The sequence below is a fragment of the Pyrus communis genome, chromosome 11, assembly GCF_963583255.1.
Source record: "Pyrus communis chromosome 11, drPyrComm1.1, whole genome shotgun sequence".
NCBI lineage: Eukaryota > Viridiplantae > Streptophyta > Magnoliopsida > Rosales > Rosaceae > Pyrus > Pyrus communis.
Genome location: NC_084813.1, coordinates 24,021,584 through 24,040,362, shown reverse-complemented (window position 1 = coordinate 24,040,362; position 18,779 = coordinate 24,021,584). Strand labels below are relative to the sequence as shown.

Genomic DNA, 18,779 nt, shown 5'->3' with positions numbered 1-18,779 from the left:
AAGTATGTGAAGGTTGTGTGCTTGGCAAGCAAGCACGACTATCGTTCCCTGTTGGTGATACATGGAGAGCAAAGGCACCACTGCAGTTGGTGCACACAGATATATGTGGTCCATTGGATCCCATGTCTTATGGAGGTAATAGGTATTTTATTACCTTCATTGATGATTTCAGTAGAAAGACTTGGGTCTATTTTCTTAAGGAGAAGTCAGCTGCCCTAAAATTTTTCAAGGAGTTCAAGGCACTCACAGAGGCAGAAAGTAACCACAAGCTTGTGGCTGTGAGATCAGATAGAGGTGGAGAGTACACCTCCAATGCTTTCCAAGCATACTGCAAGGAGCAAGGAATTAGGCATCAACTTACTGCTGCCTATACCCCACAGCAAAATGGGATAGCCGAAAGAAAGAATCGAACCATCCTTGACATGACAAGGTCCATGCTTAAGGAGAAGAATTTGCCAAAAGAGTTATGGGCAGAAGCTGTAGCTTGTTCGATTTATTTGTTGAATCGATGTCCAACAAAGAGTGTCAAGAGGATGACACCACAAGAGGCTTGGAGTGGATACAAGCCGAATGTTACACACCTAAGAATTTTTGGGTGTGTTGCATATGCTCAAGTTCCAGAAGCCAAGAGGAGGAAACTTGATGATAGAGGTGAGAAGTGTGTGTTTGTGGGCTATAGTGAAGAGTCCAAGGCATACAAGCTCTACAACCCACTAACTGGCAAACTAGTGGTTAGTAGAGATGTCATCTTCAGTGAGGAAGAGACATGGACGTGGAACAACAAAGAAGTCAGTAAAGAGAAGATCGTCTCCACTAATTTTGAAGAACCAGAAGTTGTACCACCGATTGAGCAACAGCCTGCTCAAACAATCACAACAACTCCAGTGCACAGAATTGCAAGGAGTGGTCCTACATCTAGTGAGGAAGGCAGCTCCTCAACTCCAGTGAGGTTAAGGAGTCTCACAGAGATTTATGGACAAGAAGAAGAAGAAGAAACCAACCTTTTCTGCTTGTATGCAGACCACGAGCCTTTCTCATTCAATGAAGCTGTGGAAGAAGATTGTTGGAAGAAAGCCATGGAAGAAGAGATCCATGCCATCGAGAAGAATGACACTTGGGAGCTGACAAAGCTCCCACCAAATCAGAAGGCTATTGGTGTCAAGTGGGTTTACAAGATCAAACGCACTGCAGATGGGAGTGTGGATCGATACAAATCAAGGCTTGTAGCAAAGGGCTACAAACAGAAGTATGGAGTGGACTATGATGAAGTCTATGCTCCAGTTGCGAGACTTGACACGGTAAGATTGCTAATCTCTCTTGCCGCACATCATAAATGGAAAATTTATCAACTAGATGTCAAGTCAGCCTTCCTTAATGGAGTACTTGAGGAAGAAGTGTACGTGGAACAACCGGAAGGCTTCCAAGTACAAGGAGAAGAAGATAAGGTGTATCGTTTGAAGAAGGCTTTGTACGGCCTCAAGCAAGCACCACGAGCTTGGAACTCAAGGATCGACAACTACCTTCACCAAAATGGATTTCAGAAATGTCCATACGAGCATTCAGTTTACATGAAGAATGGTGAAAAAGGGGAGTTCTTAATTATTTGTCTCTATGTAGATGATTTATTGTTTACAGGAAACAATGAGGCAATGTTCCATGAGTTCAAGCAATCCATGTTCAGTGAATTCGAGATGACTGACAATGGATTAATGTCATACTTTCTTGGCATAGAAGTGAAGCAAGAAAGTGATGGTATCTACATCTCTCAACAAAGGTACATGAGAGACATATTGAAGAAGTTCAATATGGACAAGTGCAACACTGTCAATACCCCAGTCGCAACTGGATTGAAGCTGTCCAAAGGAGGAGAGGGTGAGTTTGTAAACTCAACAGTGTACAAAAGCCTCGTTGGAAGCCTAAGGTACCTTACAATCACAAGACCTGATATAGTTTATGGTGTTGGACTCGTGAGTCGATACATGGAAACACCAAGGGAGTCTCATTGGCTGGCCGCCAAGAGAATTTTGAGGTACATAAGAGGTACTCTAAACTATGGTCTATTTTATAATTTTGGTGAAGATGCAAAATTATTTGGTTATTCAGATAGTGATTGGGGAGGTGACCAAGATGAAAGGAAAAGCACAACTGGCTATGTGTTTTTTCTAGGATCAACAGCTTTCTCATGGACTTCAAAGAAGCAATCAATTGTTGCTTTGTCATCATGTGAAGCCGAGTATGTTGTTGTAGCCTCAACCGTGTGTGAGGCAATTTGGTTAAGAAATCTGTTGAAGTCAGTGTGTCATCCACAAGTGGAATCGACTGTGATTCATGTAGATAACGTGTCTGCAATCAAACTTGCAAAGAATCCTGTTCAACATGGAAGGAGCAAGCACATTGATACCAGGTTCCATTTTCTAAGGGACCATGTGAAGCAAAAGACAATTGAACTTGTCTACTGTCACACCAAGGAACAAGTGGCAGACATCTTCACAAAGCCATTGCCAATTGAAACATTCCGGCTACTGCGTGAAATGCTAGGAATGAAGGCGTTTTGATTTGAGGAGGTGTGTTGGAAATTCAAATCAAAATAGGTTGCCATTGTTGAAAATCAATGTCAAAGTTAGGCATGGAAAGTTAGGCAATGTTAGGTATGGTTGAATAAAAATTATTAGGTGCATTTAATGTGTTTTGTGTGGTAATAAGTAATCTTAGTTTAATCATTTGGTTTGCTATAAATACCCAAGTTCTCAAGCATTGTAAATCATCCCATCCAAATCCCACTTCCAATTGTGAAGAAGCTTGTAAGCTTTCTTATTCCAATAGTTTGTAAACCTTTTCATATATCAAAGTTCAAGTGTTTTGCCAAAGCTTGTTGCTTCCCTCCTTTCTCTATTTCTTTCTTTGTCCAATTTTATTTGAGAGTGCAAAGTGAAAGAGGTGTGATAGAGTTTGTAAACTTATCACCCACATATTTTGGTATTGGGTTAGTAAACTGTCAAATACCAACACGGTGAAGTGTGCCTTCATGGGTTATGGTCTTGATCAAAAGGGGTACCGGTGCTATGATCTGACCATATAGAAGATGCATGTCACTATGGATGTGTGTTTTTAGTGAATACGCAATGTATTACTCAGGAGGTTCTTAAAGAAAGAGCTGCACTATAAACATACTTGTCCCAAGAGTTTGAGATGAAGGACATTGGTCCCTTCAAGTATTTCTTGGGGACTGAAGTGTCCAGATTGCTGAAAGGTATTTTCCAATTTCAACGGAAATACGTGACATAATTGCTAACAGAGACTGGAATGCTTGCTTGCAAACTTGTTGATACACCTATAAAGATGAATCACAGGTTTTGTGAGTAAGAATATCAAACACCAACAATCAAGGAACACTACCAACACCTTGTTAGGAGGTTAATATATTTGGCACACACCGGACCAGATTTTACATATGCAGTAAGTGTGGTTAGTTCATACATGCTTTTGAGATCTAACCAGTGATAGGACTTACGTTTTCAAAACATGGTCACTGGATGTTTCTAGGTATACAAATGCAGAGTTGGCAGGTTCTTTTACGTTCATTTCACATTTTTTGGAGGCAGTCTCGTTACCTGGCGAAGCAAGAAACAAAATGTTGTTGCTAGATCAAACGCTGAGGCAGAGTTTTGAGGTGTGTCTCATAGCATTTGTAAGTTGTTGTGGATTTGAAATTTACTTTCAGACTTGAGCTTTAGAACACGGAAACCAAAGAAGTTTCATTGTGATAACAAGGTTGCGATCAACATTGCTCACAATCCAATTCAACATGATCAAAATAAACATGATGAAGTGGATCGACATTTCATCAAAGAGAAATTGGAAGTTGGACTAATTTATGTACCGTTTTGTTAAGTATGAATATCAACCGACATATGTTCTTACAAAAGTTGTGTCTAGCAAAGTATATTATAGCTCACTCGACAAGTTGGGCATTGGTGAAATCTATGCACTTTGAGGAGGAGTGTTAACGTGAGCTCAGCCTGTGTGGACAATCTTAAAGTTTTCCTATTCTCTTGTAATTAGCTTGTATATATATTGGCCTCCATGCGGAGACGAATACCATACAGAATCCCCAAATATTTTAGCAGAGGCATGCCGAAGTTGTAATTTAATTCATCTGAAATTTTGTGATTGTAGATTAGATGAATTCATGACAGGATTCAATGCAATCTCGTTGAAGTTAAAGGAAATGTATTAGATTGGTCAACTGATTTCTCTTTCTCTCGCCTCTCTCCAATTTGTGATGGACTTTATATTTCTTTATCTGCCTTTCTCTATCTCTGATACTGTTTATGTTTATTTCCTTTGTTCAGTAGGGTTTTCTCGAATCTTTTCTTCATAGTTGCGCCCTAGGTACTTTTCAATGAATGGTAGAGCTAAAATCTAATTTTATATCATATCAGTTTACGCATCTTTTGTATTCGTTTGACCAACATCATTTTATGCTTGATGTCATTGTAGACTTAAAGAATGTTTCTGCCGTGGGACATTACGTGAACAGAAGGACCACGAAAGATGCACAGTTCATAAGCATAAGGTTGGTTGATTGCTGTTAATGGATTATAACTGGAACTACTGATATCAAATTCACTTTGAGATGTCGTTTCACATAACATTTTATATTGCTTGCATCCTAAGGAACAATATGTTTGAGTTGGGGGATAGATTGGTCGGGATATATATACAAAACAGATAATTGCACGAAGAGCATTATCTTCAATCCAGAGAGTTTTCTGGTATGCTTACAAGTTGCTCTATGCGATTTGCTGACTTTTGGAAGTTCATATAATTACATTGATCTGTACACAGAAATTTCAAGCTGAATCCAGAGGGTCTCTGAAGGTAAGTTGTCCATTGCTGTCGCTCTTGATTCGACGAAGCTTGAATGCGAATGAGGGTGGTGATACTGCCTGGATGGGGTTATTACTGATCCGAATGAAGCTGTAGGACCATGAGCCAAGTAGGGCTCCTATCACTGGTCCAACGACGTAGACCCAAATTCCTTTGTAGTATGCACTAGCGACTGCTGGCCCTATTGTTCTTGCTGGGTTCATTGATCCACCTGATATTGGTCTGTGTATTCACAAAAACCATGCATGTTAGCTGTTTCACTTGCTTAAATATATGCACGACATGTTTGTCTAGTCTCTCGTTTTCTTGTTTTTTATTACAGGTTTGTAACCAGTTCTGTTGTGTGCATCTCCATAATCTTTTACTTACCCGGCAAAGATTGAAGTTATGCAAACCGCGGAGCCAACTGCGATGCCGGCTAGTTCTCCTACCTGTTGTGAACAGTCCCCATTGAAATGTCAAATAAAGAGTTTGAATTTCTTTTTTTTTTTGGTCGAAGAAAAGAGTTAGAAATTCATGTCGATATAAAAGAGTTATATCTGTGGAAAGCGTACAGCTTTGGCATCAGTTGCGACGGCGGAGGCGATGAACACCATGGAAAATGTCATGATTATCTCAGCGATCAAAGCTTGGGTCTCTGATCCAGAAGGCGATGTGGTGCCTAGTTGTTTAATTGGGTGCAACAGTACATACAGGGTAAACGAGGCAGATATTGATCCTGCTAGTTGAGCTACTGCATAAATTGAGACCTGAAAAGAAAGGTCCATAAATATTTGTGGTACAAAAGTATATCGTATACATTCCTAAACCACTACACTTAACAGACTCACTTGTTCAAAAGTGGACCATGAATGTATATGGTATACAATTCCTAAAATCACAACAAAGATTCGGTAGTCCAAATTCTTTTTAATTACTCCATGGCTCCAAAAGCCTTTTGGGAACTTTTTTATGCTTTTAATTTTTTTATTCATACAATGGTATCTCTTGAAAAGAAAAGAGAATTGGATTAAGTCACACAAAGAGTTGAGAATAAGGATAGTGTTGTTCACTCACCTATTTTTACTTTCCACACACTTGTTAACTTTTAGCTACTAACCTTCTTTAATTCATTTGATCCGATGGCCGAAAATTATGAGGAGTTTGGAAGAAGTAAAAATGGGGGCATGGATAGCACTACCCAAGAATAATAACTACGTATTGAACTCGTCATAAAAGCAAGTCGAACTTCATAGACCTTTCACATATAAGTATAGAGGAATACAACTAAATTACCTTGTTAATAGCTTCACGAGACGATATTTCAAAATATTCAAATTACCGGTAAAAGAATTTGAACTTGTAAGGGGATGGGCACACGTCTACTTAATTGGACTCTCACATTTGTACTTAGATAAGAAACCACACACATTTTTTTTTTCGAAGGGTGGGGGAACTGAATTTAGAATCTTGTGTATAAGTAAACGCTCTTTATTACTTGAGCTAGAAACGCCTTATAAAATATTTGGGTGAGGGACTTACAAGTTTTAAAGAGATTGAGACCAAGTTATTATTGTAAAGGATAATGCTAGGGAGACTAAAATTTTAAACCAAACAATGTGTCACCAATAGAAAATAAGCACATTAATCAACACTTAAGTAATAATTTAATCATCCACCACAACATGATTTGGTTTAAAATTTTGATCTCCCTAGCATTGCCTGTAAATTGAAGGGATTAAAAATATATTACATGTGCAATACAAAGACATGTGAAAAGAATTTGCAAATCCCTCATTGAAAGGTGTTATTTGTAAATTCATCTTACATAATTTTAAATGATCTTGTAGTGAATTTTTAATCCCTCTTATCTGAATTTTGTAATAATTTTTTATATACTTGGCCATGGGCCCAAATGGGCCTTAGTTTGGACCACACACAAGCATCTATCATGTGAGTTTCATGGGCCTTTCTATGGCACTATATTGTCCATAATTCACGTCGCATACATGGTTCCGAAACGAGGAAATAAAATAAAAAATTTTGCAATTCCATTAACTTTCTAAGTGCTCCATAACAAAACAGAAACATGGGGACCTCGGAAGGCTAGCTGTGAGAGTACCTGTTTCCATGGAAAGTGCCCAACGGCGGCGAAAGCAAGAGTGACGGCCGGGTTCATGTGTGCACCGGAGATGTGGCCGACCGCATAGATCATCACGGTTATGATGAGCCCCCCTGCAATCGAAGCTCCAAGCTTTGAGACTTGGTGTTCGTCGCTGGCAGCAAGAGCAGCCGAGCCAGCCGTGACAAACACCAACATATACGTTGCTATCATCTCTGCAACCACCTGCAAACATACACACACACACACACACACACACACATATGAAGTTGGACATGTTTTCTATTGAGTTACATTAATTCATTTAAACTGTGGGAAAGAAGATTCGAACTTGAGTTCAAAGAGAAGTACACTATTCTATCTGCGAAGTTGGATAATTGAAGAACATGATGAAAGTGTATGGTTGCAACAAAAGCAGAAGTATATATAAAATGTTTGTACCTTTTTGAAAAAGCCATGTGGGTAATATTGTTGTTCAACAATCGGTGACTGCGGATTGTGATCATATGTGTTTGGATTTTGGGAGGTTGCCGGGTGGTTTTCCGGAGAGACTAACTGATCAATTGGAGCCATTTCTCGATTCACAATAAAAAACCTGGAATACTTGAAATTTTTTTTATAAACTAGTGATGGAAGAAACCAAGTAGTGCAATGGTTGCAGCAGCTCTTGACATATATAACTATGTCATCCTCCAGGCTGGTTTGGTTCCTAGTAAGAGCTTAGTTGATCACTATGTATAGAGTCCAACAATTCATTGCCCTATGTGGGGAGACTTTGATTGATGGAAAAGAAGAGAATAAAATAAGGTGGCGAAAAGGACTATATTATTTAGAGAGAGATATTTATGTTGCAGCTAACTTTATTCATAATAATAATAAAAAAAATGTAGTTGACATGTCATTTAGAAACTATCGGTATTATTGTTAAGTCGACATCATGAAGTTACACTTTGTCAAATATTATTGTTATGGTCATTGATATGTCGTGGTTATTATGTCTACAAGTACAATTAACTGCAATTTTGCTGTTTGGTGTTTCTAGTTTGCAAGTGATAGAGCATGGTCAAAGAGAGGACCGTCTAGAAAATTTTTGGTGTCATTAGGTATAATCTCATATGTTATTTTACAGAATTTTGGTCTCACTAGTAGGCACAGTTGTGAGTGGCTAGTTAGTGTCAGTATGTATAGTCTCCACTAGTACGCATTCTTTTGGTCTCAACCCAAAAAAATTAAACCTAACTTGACGGATCAGTTCGTTTAAAAAAGAAAAGCATTAATACAAGCATAACGCAATTTACAAGCACCAAATAAATCAGTCATAAGAGCTGACCCAACCTTGGTAGGAGGATCACTGAACTCAAAAGTTTTTCCATGTTAAAACTCTAATTCGCCATTTGGTCAGCAACACAGTTCACTTCGGAGTAGGATTCTTTCTCCTTCTAATCTCTCTCATCTTCCCTTCTCTCCTATTTTTAAACTCCAATTCAGACTCTTTATCAACCTGTAGAAATTTCACCTCAGCAAAATCTTGAGCCTTGGGTGTTTGGGTGTGTAGCCTTCGTTTATGTTCACAAGCACCAGAAAGTAAATTGGATCCAAGTTCGGTGAAGTGTGCCTTCATGGGTTATGGTCTTGATCAAAAGGGGTACCGGTGCTATGATCTGACTATACATGGAAGATGCATGTCACTATGGATGTGTTTTTCAGTGAATACGAAATGTATTACTTAGGAGGTTCTTAAAGAAAAAGCTACTCTATAAACATACTTGTCCCAAGAGTTTGAGATGAAAGACCTTGGTCCTTTCAAGTGTTTCTTGGGGATTGAAGTGTCCAGATCGCTGAAAGGCATTTTCCTATTTCAACGGAACTACGTGACAGAATTGCTAACGGAGACTGGAATGCTTGCTTGCAAACCTGTTGATACGCCTATAAAGATGAATCACAGGTTTTGTGAGTAAGAAAATCAAACACCAACCAACAAGGAACACTACCAACACCTTGTTAGGAGGTTAATATATTTGGCACACACCAGACCAAATTTTGCATATGCAATAAGTGTGGTTAGTTAGTTCATACATGCTTCTAGTATTTAGCATCATATTGTGGTTGATCGCATTTTGAGATCTAAAGGCTACCCCAGGGATAGGACTTACGTTTTCAAAACATGGTCACAGGATGTTTCTGGGTATACAAATGCAGAGTTGGCAGGTTCTATTACATTCATTTCACATTTTTTGGAGGCAGTCTGTTACCTAGCGAAGCAAGAAACAAAATGTTGTTGCTAGATCAAATGTTGAGGCAGAGTTTTGAGGTGTGTCTTATAGCATTTGTGAGTTGTTGTGGATTTGAAATTTACTTTCAGACGCTTTAGAACACGAAAACCAATGAAGTTTCATTGTGGTAACAAGGCTGCAATCAACATTGCTAACAATCCAATTCAAAATGATCAAAATAAACATGTTGAAGTGGATCCACATTTCATCAAAGAGAAATTGGAAGTTGGACTAAATCTGTACCGTTTTGTTAAGTTTGAAGATCAACCAACAGATGTTTTTACAAAAGTTGTGTCTAGCAAAGTGTATCATAGCTCACTCGACAAGTTGGGCATTGGTGAAATCTATGCACAAATTTGAGGAGTGTTAACGTGAGCTCAGCCTGTGTGGGCTCATTTGTCTTTGTAATTAGGGTTTCCTACAATCTTATAGTTTTCCTACTCTCTTGTAATTAGCTTGCATATATATTGGCCTCCGTATGGAGAAGAACACTATACAGAATCCCCAAATATTTTAGCAGAGGCATGCCAAAGTAGTAATTTTAATTCATCTGAAATTTTGTGATCGTAGGTTAGATGAATTCATGACAGGATTCAATGCAATCTCGTTGAAGTTAATGGAAATGTACCAGATTGGTCAACTGATTTATCTTTCTGTCGCCTCTCTCTCTCTCTCCCTCTCCAATTTGTGATGGACTTTATATTTCTTTCTCTGCCTCTCTCCATCTCTGATACTGTTTATGTTTATTTCCTTTGTTCAGTAGGGTTTTCTCGAATCTTTCCTTCATAGTTGCGCCCTAGGTACTTTTCAATGAATGGTGGAGCTAAAATCTAATTTTATATCATATCAGTTTACGCATCTTTTGTATTCGTTTGACCAACATCATTTTATGCTTGATGTCATTGTATACTTAAAGAATGTTTCTGCCGTGGGACATTACGTGAACAGAAGGACCGCGAAAGATGCACAGTTCATAAGCATAAGGTTGGTTGATTGCTGTTAATGGATTATAACTGGAACTACTGATGTCAAATTCACTTTGAGCTGTCGTTTCACATAACATTTTATATTGGTTGCATCCTAAGGAACAGTATGTTTGAGTTGGGGGATAGATTGGTTGGGATATATATACAAAACAGATCATTGCACGAAGAGCATTATCTTCAATCCAGAGTTTTCTGGTATGCGTACAAGTTGCTTTACGCGATTTGCTTACTTTTGCAAGTTCAATAATTATATTGATCTGTACACAGAAATTTCAAGCTGAATCCAGAGAGTCTCGGAAGGTAAGTTGTCTGTTGCTGTCGCTCTTGATTCAACGAAGCTTGAATGCGAATGAGGGTGGTGATACTGCCTGGATGGGGTTATCGCTGACCCGAATGAAGCTGTAGGACCATGAGCCAAGTAGGGCTCCTATCACTGGTCCAACGACGTAGACCCATGTTAGCTGTTTCACTTGCTTAAATATATGCACGACATGTTTGTCTAGTCTCTCGTTTTTTGTTTTTTGTTACATGTCTGTAACCAGTTCTGTTTGTGTGCATCTCCATAATCTTTTACTTACCCGGCAAAGATTGAAGTTATGCAAACCGCGGAGCCAACTGCGATGCCTGGTAGTTCTCCTACCTGTTGTGAACAGTCCCCAGTGAAATGTCAAATAAAGAGTTTGAATTTCTTTTTTTTTGGTCGAAGAAAAGAGTTAGAAATTCATGTCAATATAAAAGAGTTATCTGTGGAAACAGTACAGCTTTGGTATCAGTTGCGACGGCGGAGGCTATGAACACCATGGAAAATGTCATGATTATCTCTGCGATCAAAGCTTGGGTCTCTGGTGCAGAAGGTGATGCGGTGCCAAGTTGTTTAGTTGGGTGCAACAGTACATACAGGGTAAACGAGGCAGATATTGATCCTGCTATTTGAGCTACTGCATAAATTGGGACCTGAAAAGAAAGGTCCATAAATATTTGTGGTACAAAAATATAGTATACATTCCTAAACCGCTACACTAAGTTCAAAAGTGGATCATGAGAGTGCGTTTGTCGTACTGAATTATCTCGGACTAGACTACCTTTAAAAACTAAGTTGGACCAGCTTGTCTTAGACTAAGCAGGACAAGAACAATGAAGTGTTTGGTGCAGTGCCAGACTAATTTTTTTTTTAAGACCCACATTATTTTTTTTAATTCATTTTTAAATTATAAAAATAATAAACTAAATATTATATTATAAAATATCTTCTACCATTATTTTTCAGAAGATAATGAATTACTCTGGAAGCAACTACTTCCCCTTGTCTCTCTCAGTACAATTGCTTCCCCTTTTCTCTCTCAGTACAATTGCTTCCCCTTTCCCTCTCTCTCACGACTTTGCAAACAACACAACTCGGCCTCTTCACTTTCTCTCACATGTTCACTTCCTATTTCTCCTTCTTAGTGTAGAGGTATTGGTGCTCATCCCACTCGTCGACAAAAGCTCCCTCTCTCACAGCCAAGCTAATGAACAAGTCACACAATCAGCAAAACCCATGGCGCGATTTGATATACAATTCCTAAAATCACAATAAAGATTTGGTAGTCCAAATTCTTTTTAATTACTCCATGGCTCCAAAAGCCTTTTGGGAACTTTTATATGCTTTTAATTTTTTATTTATTCATACAATGGTATCTCTCGAAAAGCAAAGCGAATTGGATTAAGCCACACAAAGGGTTAAGAATAAAGATAGTGCTGTTCATTCACTCATTTTTACTTTCCACACACTCTTGTTAACTTTTAGCCATTAACATTCTTTAATTCATTCGATCTGACGGTCGAAAATTGAGAAGAGTGTGAAAAGTAAAAATGGAGGTATGGATAGCACTACCCAAGAATAATAACTAAGTATTGAACTCGTCATAAAAGCAAGTCGACCTTTCACATATAAGTATAGAGGAATACAAATATTCAAATTGCTGGTAAAAGAATTTGAACTTGTAAGGGGATGGACACACGTCTACTTAATTGGACTAACTCACATTTGTACTTAGATAAGAAACCACACACAATTATTTTATAAACTTTTTGGGTTTTTTTTTTCAAAGGGTGGGGGAATTGAATTTAGAATCTTGTGTATAAAAGTAAATGCTCTTTATTACTTGAGCTATAAACGCCTTATAAAATCTTCGGGTGAGGGACTTACAAGTATTAAAGAGATTGAAATCGAGTTATTATTGTAAAGGATAATGATAGAGAGACTAAAATTTTAAATCAAATAATGTGTCATCAATAGAAAATAAGCAAGTTAATAAACACTTAAGTAATAATACGATCATCCACCACAACATCATTGGTTTATAAATTTGATTTAAAAATTTGGTCTCCCTAACATTACCTGTAGATTGGAGGGATTAAAAATACATTACCTGTGCAGTATAAAGACATGTCAAAAGAATTTGCAAATCCTCATTGGAAGGTGTTATTTGTAAATTCCTCTTACATAATTTTAAATGATCTTGTAGTGCATTTTTAACACCAAGGTCATCGGATCAAGTGATCCAGGCCTTTCAAATTTCATCCAACGACCTACCTGTTTTGACTCCTTAAAAGCTGTAATAATTTTTTGCCGTTTGATGAAATTTGAAAGGTCCAGATCACTTGATCCGGTGGTCTTGGTGGAAGTGATCCGGAGAGGATATCTTCTCTATTTTAATCCCTCTTATCTAAATTTTGTAATAATTTTTTATATACTTGGCCATGGGCCCAAATGGGCCTTAGTTTGGACCACACACGAGCATCTATCATGTGAGTTTCATGGGCCTTTCCATGGCATTATATTGTCCATAAATCACGTTGCACACATAGTTCCGAAACGAGGAAATAAAATAAAAAATTTGCAATTCCATTAACTTTCTAAGTGCTCCATAACACAAAAGAAACATGGGGGCCTCAGAAGGCTAGCTGTAAGTGTACCTGTTTCCATGGAAAGTGCCCAGCGGCGGCGAAAGCAAGAGTGACGGCCGGGTTCATGTGTGCACCGGAGATGTGGCCGACCGCACGGTTAAGATGAGCCCTCCTGCAATCGAAGCTCCAAGCTTTGAGACTTGGTGTTCGTCGCTGGCAGCAAGAGCAGCCGAGCCAGCCGAGCCAGCCGTGACAAACACCAACATACACTTGCTATCATCTATGCAACCACCTGCAAATACACACACACACACACACACACACACACACACATATGAAGTTGGATATTTTTTCTATTGAGTTACATTAATTCATTAAAACTGTGGGAAAGAATATTTGAACTTGAGTTCAAAGAGAAGTACACTATTCTATATGCGAAGTTGGATAATTGAAGAACATGATGAAAGTGTATGGTTGCAACAAAAGCAGAAGTATATATACAATGTTTGTACCTTTTTGAAAAAGCCATGTGGGTAATATTGTTGTTCAAAAAATCGGTGACTGCGGATTGTGATCATATGTGTTTCGATTTTGGGAGGTTGCCGGGTGGTTTTCCGGAGAGGCTGATCAATTGGAGCCATTTCTCGATTCACAATAAAAAGCCTGGAATACTTGAAAAAAAATTATAAACTAGTGATGGAAGAAACTAAGTAGTGCAATGGTTGCAGCCGCTCTTGACATATATATCTATGTCATACTCTAGGCTGGTTTGGTTCCTAGTAAGAGCTTAGTTGATCACTATATATAGAGTCCAACAATTCATTGCCCTATGTGGGAAGACTTTGATTGATGGAAAAGAAGAGAATAAAATAAGGTTGCGAAAATGACTCTATTATTTAGAGAGAGATATTTATGTTGCGGTTAACTTTATTTTAAAAAAAAAGAAAAAAAAAAGAAAAAAGACATGCAGTTGACATGTCATTTAGAAACTATCAATATTATTGTTAAAGTCAACATTATATGAAGTTACAGTTTATCAAATATTATTGTTATGGTCATTTATATGGGGTTAATTATACAAACACCCCTTGAGGTTTATCATTTTTTCACAAAACCCCCTCAGGTTTGAAACATTACACTCACACTCAAGGCGTGCAAATATTTAGGAAGGAAAAGAATTGGTCCAAATCCCCGCTAGAAGAATTGGAACTTCTCTGGTATTGTATAATTAGTACTTGTCCTGTTGGACTGCACTTAGACTACATATGCTCTGATTATGGTGTATCACATTTTAATATCGGGACTTGCTGTGACATCCCACATCGTCCAGGGGAGTGAGCCTTAAATGTATATTCTCATCCCTACCTAGCACGAGGCCTTTTAGGAGCTCACTGGCTTCGGGTTCCGTAGGAACTCCGAAGTTAAGCGAGAAGAGGGCTAGAGCAATCCCATGATGGGTGACCCACTGGGAAGTTGCTCGTGAGTTCCCAAAAATAAAACCGTGAGGGAATGGTAAGCCCAAAGCAGACAATATCGTGCTACGGTGGTGGAGCGGGCCCGGGAAGTGATCCGCCCCGGGCCGGGATGTGACACTTGCACTTATATTTGCTTATTGTAAATTAGTTGGCTTGGTTCTTTGTTACTCGCATTTCTTTTTATCAATATCATTTCTGCACTGCGCACATGACTACGTCACTCTCACGTGACGGCCAGCACACCTTGATTTTGGTTAGAGTGTGTGTCTCTCTCTCAAGTAATAATATAAAACTTTGATGTAGTGGATATCCTAAGAGAAATATTTTCCCTTGTTGATCTCATACTGTTCACAGGCTCCACCCAAAGACAAAGGGGCATATTTTACAAGGTCTTTTTTACTGAAGGATTGGATTCAATAACATGCATAGCCATTGATTCTCTTGTTGTAAGGATTTTCTGCTGATCAAAACGAAAAAGCTTATCTAGAAAATCAATAGCCTCTGGAGAAGCTAGATGCCGATTTCCCACATTGATAAATCTTACAAGAGGATTTCTTTGGGTTTTTTTTTCCTAATGTTTAAATGTAATTTTTGATTTATTTATCTATAAATTTTATTTTTAATAATTAACTACAAGGGTAATATCATCCTTAAGGGATCCTTAAGGGGTGGATGTGAAAGTGAATTAAAACGTGAAGGGGTGTTGGTGTAATGTTTCAAACCTGAGGGGGTTTTGTGAAAAAATGATAAACCTCAAGGGGTGTTAGTGTAATTAAACCCATTGATATGTTGTGGTTATTATGTCTACAAGTTCAATTAACCGCAATTTTGCTGTTTGGTGTTTCTAGCTAGCAAGTGATAGAGCATGGTCAAAGTGAGGACCGTCTGGAAAATCTTTGGTGTAATTAGGTATAATCTCATATGTTATTTTACAGAATTTCGGTCTCGCTAGTAGGCACAGTTGTGTGTGGCTTAGTTAGTGTCAGTAGGTATAGTCTCCACTAGTACGCTTTCTTTTGGTCTCAACCCCAAAAATTAAACCTAACTTGACGGATCAGTTCATTTAAAAAAGAAAACATTAATACAAGCATAACGCAATTTACAAGCACCAAATAAATCAGTCATAAGAGCTGAGCCAACCTTTGTAGGAGGATCACTGAACTCAAAGTTGCTCCATGTTAAAACTCTAATTCGCCATTTGGTCAGCAACACAGTTTGCTTCGGAGTAGGATTCTTTCTCATTCTAATATCTCTCATCTTCCTTTCTCTTCTATTTAAACAATTACGAATAAACCACGTCAATATTTGTTTCGAAATTTTTATATAGAGAAAGAAAAAAAAGCAAAAATGAAAAATGAGAGGAGGAGAATGAAGGAAATGGTAATATGAAGGGAAAGAATCCTACTCCCCTTAAAAATGTGGTTCAAAAATGTGTTTCAACTCGTATCTTACTAAGTGTCTTGTCACTGATCTACAACTGCTCAAATTCATACCAAGAGAATGAAAGTTGTCAATCAGATTTTCTCGTGAACCCTCCCGATCAATCAACATATCAACCTCATTAACCACCTTCCAGTTCCACCCTCATGTATTGCATACGCGCGTACAAACACAATAATTTATTGCATGTAAGTCTTTGAATGTCCTCTTAGATATCAGTTATTTTATGACTCACCTGGACCTGTTTGTAAATGTTTAGAGGAGGACCTCCTTATAACATTTCCGGTTGTTTTGGTAGACTGAGAATGAATTGTTAGAGCCGATGTTACTTTAGACAGGGCAGAACTTAAATCTAGTGTAGACCAAGTAGGTGTAATCGTTGAGTTCTATGGTGATGAACTCAACGGAGTCAGTTATAATGATCCCGCTACCGTGAAAAAATATGTTAGACGTGCTCAATTGGGTGAGATTTTTTAATTAAATCGTGCTATATTGAAATCCGATGATGTTTTTCTTAGCAGTCCAAGGGGTTGGTTTAGTTTTGGACATGCTTCATTTCTTCTTTTTCAGACGCATTCGGCATGATGCTAGAACTTTGTTTAGAAACGTTTTTGCTTGATCCATATTTAGATGCTCAAGTTGAAATTGAAGCATTCCAAAAACTTAGAGATCCAACTATAAAAAGACAAGCAGTCTGATACAATATGCTTGCGGCCCATCCTATATTGTTTTCCCTTGGGCTTAGCTACAATCATACCAGAAAGAGCAAAACATACATGTATGTTCCATCAATGTGTGTACAACCATTCTTCTATCTATTCTTAACTTGTTTAGGCTCAAAATGACAAAAAAAGATAAAAGAAAAAAGCAAATAGAAATTGCTAAATATTGCTAATGATTAAACTAGTGGGATTAATTGAACATATATGTAGGGAAAGGGATCTCTGGATCCCTTCCTCTTAATTCATCAAGTTCGGGGATTCAAGCTATTGAAATTTGATTCAACGACTACAAACAATTGTCCACTTTAAAAGCTATAATAACTTTAGCCGTTAGATCAAATTTCAATGGTCCGGATCCCCGAACTTGGTGAATTAGGAGGAATGGATTCGGAGAGGATCCCTTTCCTATATGTAGCAACTAGCAACTAGTACCCTCCCACATACGAGTTTTCAATGAAAATCCAACCCTATCAACTAGATTTTCTTTTCCAGATCAACACGATACGAATCATAGGATACCTATCCTTATCCTTTCATAACAAATTATATGGTTCAGGCTTTCACTTTTTCTCCACAATATTTTAGTACCGTACAATAATTTTATTTTATGATAAATGATATTAAATAGGACTCATGCATGTTGAGTGATGTTATTAAATTTAACCTTAATTGAACATGACTGACACACCTCACTATTGATCAACTATATCATTTACTCCTATTGTAACTCGTGAATTAATAATATCATATGATGATGCGACCGTCACACTCAAAAATTTTCCTCGATATCATTCAAAATCCATGATTGTCATACCACATCATTGTTTTGATGATGTGGTGCAGCAATGATTGGGGGCCTTGAGCCTTGTTTGTGGGGTGTTTTCCAGCCTCCTCCCAAAGAATGGGGAAGTGGGGTGAGACTGATTCACCAGAGCCATGATTGTAGTTGATCAAGTTAAAAATACACTCTACCCTTTATACATTAATTTGTATGAAGTGGGAATGGCAAGTAGAAGGGAGGAGGTGCGCTTGAGACTTTTTTTTTTTTTGTCGAAATGTACTAATAAGGGAGAGGTGCGCTTGAGAAAATTAAGCCTTTATGTTTGTTATTCAATTTTAATAACTAATTTATTATGTACTAATTTATTTTTTAACTTTTACTTAAAATTAGTATTGAGTCCCTTATTAATTTAGTTTAATAAATGGCAAGTTTTGAGTGAGTGTCAACACAGTTTAGTAGCAAGTTGAGTTCTACACAAGTTTTTCTCCATTCTATCACTGCCCTCTAATCTCTCTCTCTCTTTCTCTCGCCATAATTGCCAACACATTTTTATGCCTTTCATAATTCCTACCATAAAAAAAATATATATATTTGAGAAAAATAAAAATTATATTTCTCACATATGGAGTATGTGACCTTTGCTAGTTTATATTTAAGAGTCAATTGTTGATTTACCCTCTCAACTTTCACTTAACTTTCGATTTCTCCCATGAACTTTTTTATTGGAAAATTAAGGACTCAAACTAATTTTTTTAGCCGATTTGCCCCCGACCATTAGTTTTTCATAGATTTCATCCATATTTCTGTTAAGTAAGACCATGTGCACAACATGTGAAAGTAATTAAGTCATTTCACTCTTAAAAATGATTAAAAAACTAAAAATAAATTAAAAAAACAAAATTTTCCCTCTACTTTTTACCGCTAATCTATTGTGCAGTGTCCAGGCTTTTTTTTTCTTCCTGTAGAGCCGCCCATCAAATCAAACAACTTACAGTCTTTTCTTTGTCTCTTTCTGTGTCTATTTGTGTCTGTCTGAATCTGGATCATGGAGGCAGGAAACCGTGATGGATTTTTTTTTTTTTTTGTGTGTATATCAGTTGTCTTTGTTTGCAGATAAATGCTTAAAATACTCTTTCAAAATGGAATTTTCCATAGATTATTTGCTAAATAACAATTTTTTTGCATTGGGATTCCTGATCCCTTTGGAATCAAAGATTTGTAC

At 37.6% G+C, this 18,779-nt stretch overlaps 1 protein-coding gene and 1 pseudogene across 1 annotated transcript; both read right to left on the bottom strand.

The window, feature by feature from the left end:
* Positions 1 to 4,785: 4,785 nt before the first annotated feature.
* LOC137749161 (aquaporin NIP2-1-like) lies at positions 4,786 to 7,564 on the bottom strand. The gene is made up of 5 exons (XM_068489275.1): positions 7,433 to 7,564; positions 6,992 to 7,216; positions 5,445 to 5,639; positions 5,260 to 5,321; positions 4,786 to 5,112 (listed from the first exon to the last, which is right to left on the bottom strand). The coding sequence occupies exons 1-5, from the start codon at positions 7,562 to 7,564 to the stop codon at positions 4,854 to 4,856; spliced, it is 873 nt and encodes a 290-aa protein (XP_068345376.1). The 3' UTR covers positions 4,786 to 4,853.
* Positions 7,565 to 10,522: 2,958 nt separating this feature from the next.
* On the bottom strand, positions 10,523 to 13,780 carry LOC137749265 (aquaporin NIP2-1-like; annotated as a pseudogene).
* Positions 13,781 to 18,779: the final 4,999 nt, after the last annotated feature.

Excerpts from the sequence above, each read along its gene's own strand:
- LOC137749161 (XM_068489275.1), bottom strand. The coding sequence starts at position 7,564 with ATGGCTCCAATTGATCAGTTAGTCTCTCCGGAAAACCACCCGGCAACC. Across the intron at positions 5,640-6,991 it reads GGCACTTTCCATGGAAACAG|GTCTCAATTTATGCAGTAGC; the intron begins GTACTCTCACAG and ends CTTTCTTTTCAG. Across the intron at positions 5,113-5,259 it reads ATAACTTCAATCTTTGCCGG|ACCAATATCAGGTGGATCAA; the intron begins GTAAGTAAAAGA and ends GTGAATACACAG.